This window comes from Mesitornis unicolor, unplaced genomic scaffold (genome assembly GCF_000695765.1).
Source record: "Mesitornis unicolor isolate BGI_N332 unplaced genomic scaffold, ASM69576v1 scaffold39043, whole genome shotgun sequence".
Lineage (NCBI taxonomy): Eukaryota > Metazoa > Chordata > Aves > Mesitornithiformes > Mesitornithidae > Mesitornis > Mesitornis unicolor.
In genome coordinates, this window is record NW_010174819.1 from 297 (window position 1) to 13,435 (window position 13,139).

A 13,139-nucleotide genomic window follows, 5' to 3' on the forward strand; every position below is an offset into this window, starting at 1 on the left:
GCAGGAAGCTTCAACTAAGTACAGCATTAGGAAGGCCAGACACCTCCAATTTCAGCGAAGGATCGTGTTATGACAAATCACGGTCTCCCCCCGAGAGGCTCCTTTGTAGCAGCTGCAACATGATGTGTTACCTCTCTTCCCAGCAATTATTGCTCCCTTTATCTTTTAATGCTCACCCTAATGTGTATTTGCTTAACCAGGCTTTTAGCCTTTCCTCCTCTTTCCTTTCCTCTCCTCCCCTTTCCTCTTTCGATTTTATTTTAATGATGGCTTAATTTTCCATTCGCTTCTATTGCGGCCCGGAACGTTGTAGCCGCGGCTGCGTTCCCGGGGGTTGTGTGGGAAGTGTTGGTGCGGTGCGTCGCCGTTTCCTTTCCCCCGCGCGGAAGATGGCGGCGCCCAGCGCGCTCCTGGCCTGGTGCGTCCAGCACCTGCGGGGGGACTTCGGGCTGGACGTGGGCGAGGAGGTCGTGAGGTGAGTGGGACCGGAGGAGCCAGAGAAAACTCCCTCTGTACCCTCCGCCGTACCCTCCTCCAGGGCCTGGCGGATCACTCCTCCGCGGCCCGCGGTGGATCCTCGCGTAGCCTCCGTGTCCCCTTCGGCCCCGTGAGCCAACACAGAAGGAAAACGGCGTTTTCAAAGCCCTCGAGGGGCTGGGAGGTGGCAGAGAGCGGTGTGGGGTCCCTGTGGGTAGGGCACGCTGCTGTCCCCGTGTGTTTAAGTAAGGGTTTGTTGGTTTATGGTTAGATTTTTTGGTGTGACTCGGTGGGAACCGGAGTCTCTGGGTCAGATCTTTGGTGTTTGGCAGAAGGAGGTTCTCCTGTCCCTCTACTCTGCCCTGGTGAGACCGCATCTGGAATACTGTGTTCACTTCTGGGCCCCTCAGTTCAAGAAGGACAGGAACTGCTGGAGAGAGTCCAGCAGAGCCACAAAGATGATGGAGGGAGTGGAGCATCTCCCTTCTGAGGAACGGCTGAGGGAGCTGGGTCTCTTTAGTTTGCAGAAGAGGAGACTGAGGGGAGACCTCATTCATGTTTATAAATATTTAAAGGGTGAGTGTCACGAGGATGGAGCCAGGCTCTTCTCGGTGACAAACAATGATAGGACAAGGGGTAATGGACACAAACTGGAACACAGGAGGTTCCACTTCAATTTGAGAAGAAACTTCTTCTCAGTGAGGGTGACAGAGCACTGGCCCAGGCTGCCCAGAGAGGTTGTGGAGTCTCCTTCTCTGGAGACATTCAAAACCCGCCTGGACGCCTTCCTGTGTAACCTCATGTGGGTGTTCCTGCTCCGGCAGGGGGATTGGACTGGATGAGCTTTGGAGGTCCCTTCCAATCCCTGACATTCTGGGATTCTGTGATCAGGGAGGGATGTCACTGCACTGGAACAGGGGGAGAAAGTTAGTTTACCTTACCTTTTTTTCAGTGAAACAGCCATAAGCGATTTCCCAAAGTGTCTGTCTCAGAATTTAATAAGGCTTTCCCAAAGGGCCTGTCTGAAAATGTGACTCATAAACCCATTTCTTACCATGGTCTCTACAGAAGTGTGATCTGAAGAAGAGAGTCAAAATGCATACGTGTTGGTTTTCTCAGAACGCAAGCCCCCTTACCCATTTTTCTCCACCCTGTCCTCTCGCAGGTACATCTTGTCGATAACAAATGAGGATGAGATCCGGGAGTACGTCGTTGACCTTATCCAGGGGACCGATGGGAAGAAGAGTCGCTTTGTGGAAGAGCTGCTGGCCAGGTGGCGGAAATCCTCCCAGCTGCCATCGGAGCCTTTGCCAACATATCGGAAAAAGGATGGTGAGTGGTCCAGGGAGGAATTGAAGTCACAAGTGAGCCTGTCGTAGGTATTCTGCTTATAAACAATTATGTGCCACAAAGGCCCGTGACTGGTCCTATTTTAGTATGTCATGACAACATGAAGCCAGTTTTCATTCACCCAGAGTTCAGGGACATCTTTCTTTTGCTGGCAGTCACCCAGCCTTTCTTTGTGCTTCTGCGTGCTTCCAGAGACTTCAGAAGTGCCTCGGGCTGGAGACCAAGGGAAAAAGGGTAAACGCAAAGGAAGGAACAAGCAGGAGACGCCTGTGTATGCTGAGCCGAGCACACACGTTGAGGAAGTCAAAACCCCCCTTGACCTGGCCAAGGTGAGTGTGGTGGTGCAGGAGGGCAGGCTGCGTCTCACCGGGTGCTGAGGTTGTGCTTTCACCCTGGGTCATGGGGAAAGGTGATGTAGAATACTAACAGCAGATGTGATCGGGAAGCGGAAATTAACTTTCAGAAATAGGAATTCTTCGTTATCAGAGTCATGATGAAAGGGATGCGTACCTGGAAGTGTGCTTATGTTTCCCAGCTACATCGCAGTGTCTGAGAACTGCCTCTCTCTCCTCGTGCTGCAGTTTAACCTGGCAAGCAGCTGAACACCGTGCAGCCGTCTCTCACTGCCTCCCTTTTCACTGGGGTAGGGGAGAGAGTTGGAGGAGAAAGGTCGGAACACCTGTGGGTTGAGACAAAAGCAGTTTAATGACTGAAATAAACTAGAGTAAAATATAATAACAGCAACAACAAGAATTGTTGTTATTATTATTATTACTGTATAATTTATAATAACAGGAACAGCGGTAATAAAACGCACAAAGTTATGCTCAGTTCACACAGAAGTCGTGAGCCATGAGCTCCCAGCAGTGAATATTAGATGAGATAATAAACGCTGTGAGCACAATGGCTCCAGTGAAAGCAGAAGAGCAGGAGGCTGCGGGAGCAGAACAGTGGGCGAAACCCTGCAGGGATGTTGACCAGCGAGGATAGAGGGCATCCCCAGTAAACTTCCACATTTATAGTGCGATGTTGGAATAGTTTCTGTTGGCCAGCGTGGTCAGCTGCCCTGAGAGCCCCTGGCTTTCGCTCCTCCTATCTCAAAACTGCTAAAAATCTTGATCACTGTAGCAACCTACGTACCAGAGCCATCTGAAAACAAACCGAAGTGTCTGATCAGCTCTGTTTTCCATGAAATCGGGTGCTGCAGTCTTCTCAGAAATGCAGCTCTCCTAACCAGAAAATCAATTCTATGTTTCTATCCCAGCGAAGCCCTGCACCGTCTGATGTACAGCACAGCTGCTGTGTGATCTGCAGCTGTGTGGCTTTGCTCCCTCGTAGCTAGCGGGCAGAGTGGCAGTCAGCAGCTGTAACCTGAGCAAATGCTCTGGCAGCCGTTGGGATAGGCAGGGGTTTAAAACTTCCGAGTGACCCTGGATAAAGCTTTAACTGGCAACTGAAATATTTCAGGCTGCCTTAGAGGGGAAACCTTGGGCGCTGCATAGAGGGACTGGGGAGCTGTAGCAAGTGTCTTTCACTGGGCACCAACTCTGCTCTGGCCATTTCCCTCTCTTGTTCAGCTCCGCTTTAGTGTTGAGATTTTTGTTGTATTTTGTGGAGACTTTTTATTGGTTTTGCAGTATTCATAAACGGTCTGAGCTGCAATGGAAGAAACTGCAGAATAAGAGCATAGAAATGCTAAAAACCAAGGAATCCTACTATTTCCAAGCAACACAAGGCCATGTCACAAGCAGGAGTTGCCTTTTGCTGTGGTAGTGAACTAACTTTTTGCAGCAGGTTTGCTTTCTGTTCAGCAGAACCATTTCCCACAGTCAGCATGTCAAATATGATAACATTTACTGTTAAAAATCATTGCAATCACCTGGGCTGAATGTCTTGATTCTATTTCTAGTGTTGTGGGTTTTGTCTCAGAGCTGCCGGCTGGGAACTTGGGCTCCATTTCCGGGTATGGATCCAGACGTACACGTGCAGTGCTGGACTGCATCAAGTAGAGCCGGCCGCTCCCTTGCTGTCTGAAGTGTGGGTGTGCGCTACAGAAATAGGTGTGCGGATGTGCAGTGCACTCAACTTGCACCTTTGGACTTGCAGTTGAGTCCTTCCTGCTATAAACATCGAGCGCATTGCACCTCCTGAAATGAAATTCGGTGGTTTATCCAGGTGCGATCCTGCCTGAGCAACATCCAAATCCTGGGAGTCAGGGTTGCACTGGATGAAACTTAAATTTATGCTTTTAAATTTTGTGTAGCAGGGAGGCTACAAATGCTTAAAGTGCTTGTAAAACTTTTTGTAAGATTAAAAACCACATTTTTTTGAACTGGAGGATTAAAAACGGACAGTAATATTCCATTGCCTTATCATTAGCTTCTAACTTAATTTAAGAAAACCTAAGAAGGCTCTGCCAGGGTTTGTTAACCGAGGTTGCTTTATCTGTTTTTGTGGTGTTTTTCTGGAAATGCTATGCCTACTTGTCACTAAACCAGTAGCCTGCTGCTCTTGAGAGCAGAGCTGGTAACAAGAGTCAGTACCAGAGGTGTCCTCACACCCCAGCACAGCCCTGTCCCTGTGCAGAGCAGCGTGGGAGGCCACAAGACACGGAAGCAGAGCCAGCTGAGGTGCAGAGCTCGAGAGAGACTGCAGAGAGGAGAGGCATAGAAAAGCCTCTGTGAGCTGTGAGAGGATTTCCAAGGATGTCACAGATGTGACAACCAGAGGCCAGAGAGTGCGTTTATGTCGGAGTGTTGCTTGCTGAAACAGATCAGGGCAATAAGTCCATGACTTTCATGGTCATGGCCAGCATGCAGTTCCTGATTGAAGCCAGTCTCATTAGTGTTTGTGCCTGGAGTGTGTTGTGCTCTGCTTTTAAAAACATCTGATTTTGAGGATTGCCAGAGAAATGGTAGCAGTTGGCTTTGTTCTCTTCCTCTGGAATGATTTCTGTGCTGTAATTAATTCCTGCAATTAACTCCTCAACAATTCACTTTTCAACTGGTGCCTGCTGGGGGTGTCAGGTGGAAGGAGGAGCCCTGTGTTTATTTGATCAAGGTGAAAGGTCTGAGAGGGAAAATGGAGAATTCCACTGTTAGATTATTAATCCAGCCATCAGCTAAAATATCTTGCTTTGTTTCTGATCAAGGTTTCTCTACTTAAGCCTTTGACCCAAAGCCTGACCCAGCGCAGTTCCTGATTGAAACTGAGAGAGGTGAATCACAGAATCGCTGACACCAAGTCATGAAATGAGGAGAAGAGTTTACATTACAGCTAAATACTTGAACATGCTAAGCATGGAAAACCTCTGCACAGGTGACTGTGCTGGGTGGAAAACATGAAAGATGCTGGGTGTGAATGAAGAGGTGCTGCTGCCACCAGCAGCTCTGGTTCTGGGGATGGGCGCTCACAGGACCTCATAATTACAAACATGGGAGTTCCTGTAACCTAAATAGCCCTTGGAAATACATCTGGGAGTAGCTGAGCTGCTGTTGGAAGCTGTTAAACGTCCGTGAGTTGATAGTGCAGGTCTGAAAGATGCTGTCTAGATGCTGTCTAGATGACAGCGTGCCTGTCATCTAGACCCAAGCAGTTTTAGCTTACAGAGTGTCATAGTTCAACCTGGCAGGCAGCTGAACACCATGCAGCCGTTCTCACTGACCACCTTCCTGGTGGAGTCGGGGAGAGAATGGGAGGAGAAAGGTCAGAGCTCTCATGGGTTGAGATAAAAACAGTTTAATCATTGAAATAAACTATAATAGTAGTAGTAATAATAATAACAATAATAGTAACGAAACATCAGGTTCTGCTCAGCTCACACAGAAGTCGCTGGCTGTGCACTCCCAGCAGTGAATATTGGAGAAGATGAATAAACACTGCAAACACAACAGCTCCAGCAAAAACGTAGGAGGGGAGCAGGAGGCCTCAGGAGCGGAACGATGGGCAAAATCTCCCAAGGATGGTGACCTTCGAGGAAAGAGGAAGGTGTCCCCAGTAAATTCCCCAAGTTATAGTGAGTGTCGTGTTTACGATATGGAATAATTCTGTTGGCCAGCGTGGTCAGCTTCCATTCAGCTTCTGCACCTGGCTAATACAAAGCTGCTAAAGCCCTTGATTGCTGCATGCCAGAGCCAGACGAAAACTAAACCAAAGTGTCTGATGAACTCTGTTTTCCACGAAATTGAGTACTGTGGTCTTCTGAAAAATGCAGCTCTCCTGAATAGAAAACTGATGCTATGATTCTATCCCAGTGAAACCAGGACACAGAGACAGCAAACATCCTTGTGTCCTTGCTTTGTTTAGATTCCTTGGACCTTTACGGAGCTGTCCTTTTCATCAGATCTGGGGTCTGGTCCAAGTTTCATTCCAGTTGGGCAGAATAACACTTGTCTGAGTCTCCCCAACCAAGGGTTGGTGCTTTCCCTTTGCTGCCAGTATTGCAGCGTGAGTACAGTTTATTTTCTTTGCTTCTCAGGCACAGGAGAACAGCGGTGGTGTCAGCAGCAGTAGCAGTTCCTCTAAGAAGAAGCCCAAATATGTTAGCTTGTACACCAAGGAGGGGCAAGACAAGCTGGCCGTCCTGATCCCGGGGCGTCACGCTTGTGAGTGCCTGGGCCAGAAGCACAAGCTCATCAACAACTGCTTGGTTTGCGGACGCATCGTCTGCGAGCAGGAGGGCTCCGGACCCTGTTTGTTCTGTGGTGCTCTGGTGAGTAACGTGGGGGTTTTTATTTGCACGTGATGGTGTTTGCTCAGGGCTGTGGAATGGCCTGGGGCTGAATTAGCCTCTCAGGTCAAATTTCCATTAGTAAAGCCCTCCAAGCTCTGAAGCTGTGCAGGAGAGAATTTGTGCTGTCTGCTTCTAGGAAAAGGAGAGTGGTTGTGGCTTTGAGACACTTAGTGTTTCTTTTAGGATGTATCACATCAGAGGGCAGAGAGGTTTCCCTCATAATTTACATAATTTTGGAGCTTGCCTGATTTCTGGCAGTCTCCTGTGGCTGTCCTGTGTGTCGCACTAGTGTCCAAAATGTGGGCAAGGATTCAGCCGCATCCCACACGTGGCCTTGTTAGCCTTGTGAGAGGCAGGAGACATGTCCAGTGTGCTGACTTTTCGTCAAGTGGGCATCATCTGGGTACCTGTTACACCCTGTATTTGGTTGAAAGGGCACCTTTTGGTGAAGGAGGGCAAGTTAACGACCGCAGATTCAGTAAAGCTAACTTCAGGAGAGGAAACTGTTGGTTGAATGAAGAAAAGACATTAAATCAGGTTGGTTGCTATTTTTAAAGGTCTGTTTAACTCCATGTAGCCAATCAAGAGAGAGGTCCTCTGCTTTAAGCGTTGCTGATCAGCTCAAGGAGGTTCTGAGTGCATTTCTCATCCTTTGAGATCACCTAGTAGCATGCCCACCCACAGAGCCGAGCAAGACCAGGCTGTACATTTCTCATGGACTGCTGTAAGCAAAGAACGAGCTTTCAGGAGTCTCCCTGTGTGAATAGCACTGAAGGGAAGAAGGTGTGGACTATCGTGGCCATTTTAAACACCTTACCCTGAGCTGTTGTCCAAGCTTGTCAAACATGTGATGTCCTTCCTAAGTCTTTGGTGTTTTTCCTTAGGTGTGCACTAAAGAAGAGCAGGACATTCTTCAGCGGGACTCAAACAAGAGCCAGAAGTTGCTGAAGAAGCTCATGGCCGGTCAGTAGCAATTCCATACTTGTAATATAATGAATCTGATCAATTATGCAGCAGCAGGAGCCTTCCTCTGCCTCACTGTGCTGCGCTTGCCCTGATGCTGTGTAGGAATAATTGTGTGTTTATCCTGGTGTGTAAATTTTGTAGATCCATTCACCTGAATTTTAAAGAATTGCTGACAAAGTCTAAAGGTAATTCTTTCTCAGGAGCTGACACGTGAACGTTTCTCTGGGATGTAAATTGCCAGGACAGTCTGTGAACTTTATTTGCTTCAGATTTTACTGAGCCACTTGCCCTCATTGCTACCATGGGCTTTAGAAGGATGGCTGGGAAGCCATCCCCTCCTATCCTCTCTGCAAGCACTCAGCAGCGTCTGTGGACTTCAACAGAGGTGATAATGGGGAGTGTCAAATGGCAGCATGTAACGTCCTGACTCAGAGGCCCCAAGGCGGCTTGTTAGGCCTTCCTGAATCAATCACATGAACTGGATCGTTGTAGCAGTCCTTGAAAATGAGGATAAGTCTCTTGTGGAATGTGTGCCGTGGAAGATGAAGTGCTGCTATCTGATTTGCTGGGTCTAGAGAGGTGGTGGTTAATATTTTCTAATGACTCTTCTTGTCTAACACTTATCTCAGGAGCTAAAAATAGGAACAGAGCCAAGGAAAGCAAGAGGAAATAAAACCCAGTCTCCCAGCAAAGACCTGTGCATTATGGGGATGTTTGTCTGAGTTTAGCTGAAATACAGCCAAGGTCATAGTGTTCTTGGTTGAAAAATACACTTGGCTGAAGAACTGGGGAGATATTTACTCTGGGTCTCAGTGTCAACTTCTCTTTAGAGCTGCTGAGATGGCAGGAGGTCCTGTAAGTCCTTGAGAGTAACAGCTGATCACAGAGTTGGTCTGTTTATTGTCTTCCTATAGAGATCCTGATGCACTTCAGGAGCCCCTTTTCTTACCCATTTTATTGGTCTTCCCTTCTGCTCCTGCCAGGTCTTGCTGTGCGCATTTTCTGCGTAGGTGACAGCTGAAATGTGGTCATGATGACAGTGGTCGTCAGTGATGACAGGGAAATACAGGCTTTTTTGTTTCCCTGAAATAAAGGCTGCATGATGTCTGCTGTGAAATTCATTGGTTTGTGTCATTGTGGCTTTGATGCAAACCTTTTTTTTTGTTTTTAATTTTATTTGCTTTTGTTTGTTTGAGTTTTGGCCCCTTGCCAGAAACAGTCAGAAAGAAGAGATCATTGCTGGGAATGGACTTCTCTCTCTCTAATGTTGGCTGGTCTGAAAAACCTGCTGAGGAGTGCGTGTAGGGGAGGATTTAATTTGTGAGAGACTCCTATGGCAGCAGGCAGGCACCTTGCTCTGTGTGTGACCAGAAACTCAGTGATCTGTTGTGACCAAGAGTCTCTTTGTGGAGGTAACAGCGCTTAGGAGAGAGTTTGGCTTTTAGAAGGGGACTGAAGTCCTGTGGTTGGTGATGAGCAGGATTTAGACTGCCCAAGTTGTTAGGGAAGGGTGAAGGAGAATCAAAGATCAAAATCTTACCTCTAAACACTACCTAGACGTCCTCACTGTGGTATTTAAATGCGTCCTTCTCTCCTGATGAAGGAGTCTGTGAAAGGGGAACATCAGGGCTTGAACGTGGTTGGAAAGGTGCGAATCTTGGTGCAAAGTTCTTCTTTTCGCTCCTTGAACGGTGTTTGTTTTAGGGGCCATTTCTGCAGCCAGGCTCACTGGGACTGGGCTTTAGACAGCTGACTGTAGAGCTGTGATTTGTTTTCTGTCTCAGGTGCTGAAAGTTCAGGGAATTTGGATGCCATAAGCAAAGACTTACTGCCTCGACAAGAAGCTCGACTCAAAGCAGGCCTGGAGATGGCTGTGAAGCACAAAGACAAGTTGCTGGAATTTGACAGGACAAGGTAAGATATCAGCTGTGAGACTATCGTGAAACAGCATAAATTATTTTGCTGGTTAAGCTGCCTTTAAGAGAAATGTTAGGGAGTTCCTTCTAAAACCTGGGCTGTAGCTACAGACACCTTAACGCCGGCGTTTGGTGGGACAAGAGTGAACCCCTCAAATGTGTCCCCTTTGGATGTCCCTGTCCTGTGTCCCTGACAGTCCAGTGCTCTGGAGAGAACAGAAGGGAGCCGGTGGAAGGCAGGGTTGGGGCAGGCAGTGCTGTGTCACTGTCACGCTGTGCTCATCTTCTGCTGTTATGGTTGTTTCTCACCAGCGTGCGTCGAACCCAGGTCATCGATGATGAATCAGATTATTTTGCCACGGACTCCAACCAGTGGCTCTCCAAGCAGGAAAGGGAGGCCCTCCAGAAGAGAGAGCAGGAGCTGCATGAGCTGCGTCATGCCTCTCGGCTTGCCAAAAAAATCACCATCGACTTCGCCGGCAGACAGATCCTGGAAGAGGACGACAGCATGGCTCAATACCACAGCAAGTGAGTGAGAACTGGCAGTGCGACGGCGTGCCAGAGAGAGGGAGGTGAAAATTGTTACGGATGGTGGTCTGGCTGAATCTGGAAGAGCAAGTGTAAGGAAAACTGAGCAGGCCATTCCCTTGAAGAGCACTTGTGACACTCGGATGCAGTTTTGCATTCTTTTCATCCTTGAGGGTCCTTTTGGCTTGCAGCCTATCATCTCCGCTGAGAACCACCCCCAAAGCCCAGCTGTGGAGGCTTGCACCAGGGTTTCGGTAGCTGTCATGTCTCTGAAAGATAAAGCTGCCCTGGCAAGAGATGTTCCAGGAGGGTTATCTCAGCAGAACCAATTCATCTCAAATTCAAACCATGCTGAGTTTCTGTGGTAGACTGTTCAAATTAGCAATAGTACTGAGCAAGGCAATCATTTAGCTAGGAGAGGTGGTGAAATGTGCTTTGAATCAAGAGTATTTGTGTGAGGAGAAGGGAGACGTTGCTGGGGGAAGTGGGGAATTCTCATGCCTCTTGTTTGTGCTTGCAGACTGGATGAAACCATCGAAGCCATTGGTTGTGGCATGCTGAGCAAGCCAGCTGGGAGCCCAGATGCAAAGGCGACTCTGAATTCTGGTGTTTTAGTGAATCCTCATCTTCTCCAGCCTGCTCCTTTGGTCAGTATGGGTTGAATGATTTATTGCAAAGTAATTACTAACTTTGGGAGAATTAAGCTTGTTAATTAAAGCTAATTAATTGTGAATTTTAGCATGTTTGTAGCACCTTTCTCCTCTGCTGTCTCTCAGAGGTCCTGGTTAGCTGTCTGAGTTGGGGACAGAGAAGGTTTGCCAATGCCCTGCTCTGTTCCCTGCTTTTGGGAGGTTTGGTTTATCTTGGTTTTGGTCTCTTGCCTCTTCTTTAGGAACCTGAAAGAATTTCTGAGAGTCAGAAGCCTAAGGCTCTGTCACCTTTTCAGCTCTATTTCTGAAGCCTTTTCTGGCAGATTTCCAGTAACCAAAGGGCATAATTGTGGTTCTGTGCTTCTATGATAATCTACCCTCCAATTCCACTTCAGTTGTGGTGTGCATGCTAAGCATTTGGAGGTTGGATGATTGCCAGTTTTCACTTGATGGCTGTGAATGTGCTTTAAAAATGGTATCTTCCTGTGAATGCACTGAAACACCAGCAGGGAGATTTACTCTTTAAATCCACAGCTTAGCTGTGATGCACAGAAAGGAAAAGCTGTGCAGAGTGGAGCACTTCCTTGTTTTTTCTCCTGCCAAAATATGGCATGTAAGTGCAGCGAGCTCGCAAGGAAGGAAGAGTGACCCCAGTAAGAGTAGTACCTCTGTCCTTAAGTGAAGGAAAACTTCAGATATTATTTGCATGTGCTATACATTGTTCCTAGACAGGTGCTAACCTTTTTCTTGTTTCTTTTGGATGCTCTGAAGTGGGTGGACCAAACTGGTTTGCCCCTGCACAGGAAAACCATCCATTCCATGGACGCTGGAAATGAGCCTGGCTCAGAGCGGAGCAGGTTGCGGATTCAGGATCGGGAGTTGCAGGAGATCTCAGATGATGGTTGGTGCCTTAGCATGCACCAGCCTTGGGCTTCCTTGCTCATAAGAGGAATCAAAAGGTACAGAGATGGCCTGAACTGGGATGTATCCTGGTCAGCTCTTGCCTTGTAGGTGAGATGGGAAGCTGTGTTCCTCAGAGGACCTGTGTGGACTTGCTCATGTTGTAGTGACTGAAACCTACTGATAGCTCCAGGCTGGGAAGCCACGCTTCCTCATCCGCTCTACTGGTGGTTTGAGAAGCCAGTGAATCCATTTTTCATCAGAGTGGCTAACCTGGTGTCATGGTTTAGAGCTGTTCTGTCACCTGATGACTCCTCCCCACCCGGGGAGGGGAATTGAGAAAAGGAAAGGAGACTCGTGGCTTGAAATAAAAACAGACTTAATAAAATAATAAGAAAAAAAACCAATAACAGTATTAAGTGCACAGAGTTAAACTCAGCCAATGCAGCGGGGCAGTAGGCCTCGGGGTAGGACGTTGGACAAGACCCTCTTGGGATGGCAGCCATGCATAGAGGAGGGCTGTCCCCAGCAAACTCCCCAATGTATAGTGGTGATGTTTATGGTATGGAATAACTTTCATTGTCCAGCCTGGGGTCAGCTTAGGGTCAACTGCCCTGGGTTTCCGCTCCCCTCAGCCTCTGCCCCTGTTTATTTCAAAACCACTAAAGACCTTGATCATCACATACCGGTGCCAGCCGAAAACCAAAACAAAGCATAGTAGCAACGTTGTTCCCAGAAAATCAAGTGTTGTAGTCCTTACAGAAATGCAGCTTTCCAGAACAGAAAACTGATTCTGTGATTCTACCTCAGTGAAACCAGGACACCTGGAAGGTGCAAGTTTCTCCACAGTGGGTAAATTCAGAGAGAGGCTGAGATTTCTGCACTGCAGTCATGGTCTGCCTTTCTGGAATTTGAAAGTCAAATAAGCTGAAAATGTGAAATATGTCCTTCTGGTCTTTTTGTCTGTCATAAAGAAGATAACAACGGGTCTTGGCTTTGGTAGTAGAACCCCAAACCACACATCCACCACCCTGGCCACCACCTTCCCTCTCTGGGCATCAGAGTTATAAAAAGAAGCTCCTTCAGCCCAGCATCCCTGAGACTTTAATTCACCTTTCCTACCAGTAATACAGCACAAAAATCTTCCTTAGCCTGTTTTTCCTTTCCTTCTGAGAATTGTTCATTTTAGAGAGCAAAGCTTTTTCACTTCCCAAGCTAAAGCTGCTGTAAATCTTTACGTGCCTGGCTTCTGCTTGCAGGTGGTCTGGGGATGCTGTCAGCTGCTGCGATGGCGCTGCGGCATTGGTGCCCGGTGCCCACACTGGGATCCCCGAGAGCTACAGCTAAGGACCGTGTCGTACAGATGAATGGCCCGTTATTACTCCCTAGATTGCATGCTTACTGCACATTGCTTTTTGAATTTGCAAGGGAATTATGTGAGCAGATTGTCCTACACACGTGTCTGACATACTGCTGTACTTACAGGGGATTGAGGTCCTTTTTCGGTGTTGTTCCAAAGCAGTGAGAACGTGCACTGCTTGTGGCATTATTTCTTGCCCATCTCAGCATTTCTCTGTAGTGCTGACACGTTGCTAGAGTTTAAATAGTCAGGGCAAAGCT

General features: G+C 47.8%; 1 protein-coding gene across 1 annotated transcript in view; it reads left to right on the forward strand.

Annotated features, from left to right (window-relative positions):
• Positions 1 to 389: 389 nt before the first annotated feature.
• Positions 390 to 13,139, forward strand: part of TRIP4 (thyroid hormone receptor interactor 4) — a gene marked incomplete at its 3' end in the record, with an annotated part of 34,688 nt that continues 21,938 nt past the window's right edge. The window contains exons 1-9 of the mRNA XM_010181170.1: positions 390 to 475; positions 1,643 to 1,809; positions 2,020 to 2,156; positions 6,305 to 6,538; positions 7,444 to 7,522; positions 9,310 to 9,439; positions 9,754 to 9,969; positions 10,490 to 10,616; positions 11,391 to 11,578. Coding sequence (XP_010179472.1) covers positions 390 to 475; positions 1,643 to 1,809; positions 2,020 to 2,156; positions 6,305 to 6,538; positions 7,444 to 7,522; positions 9,310 to 9,439; positions 9,754 to 9,969; positions 10,490 to 10,616; positions 11,391 to 11,578 — 1,364 coding nt within the window. The remainder of the gene's footprint in view (positions 476 to 1,642; positions 1,810 to 2,019; positions 2,157 to 6,304; positions 6,539 to 7,443; positions 7,523 to 9,309; positions 9,440 to 9,753; positions 9,970 to 10,489; positions 10,617 to 11,390; positions 11,579 to 13,139) is intronic.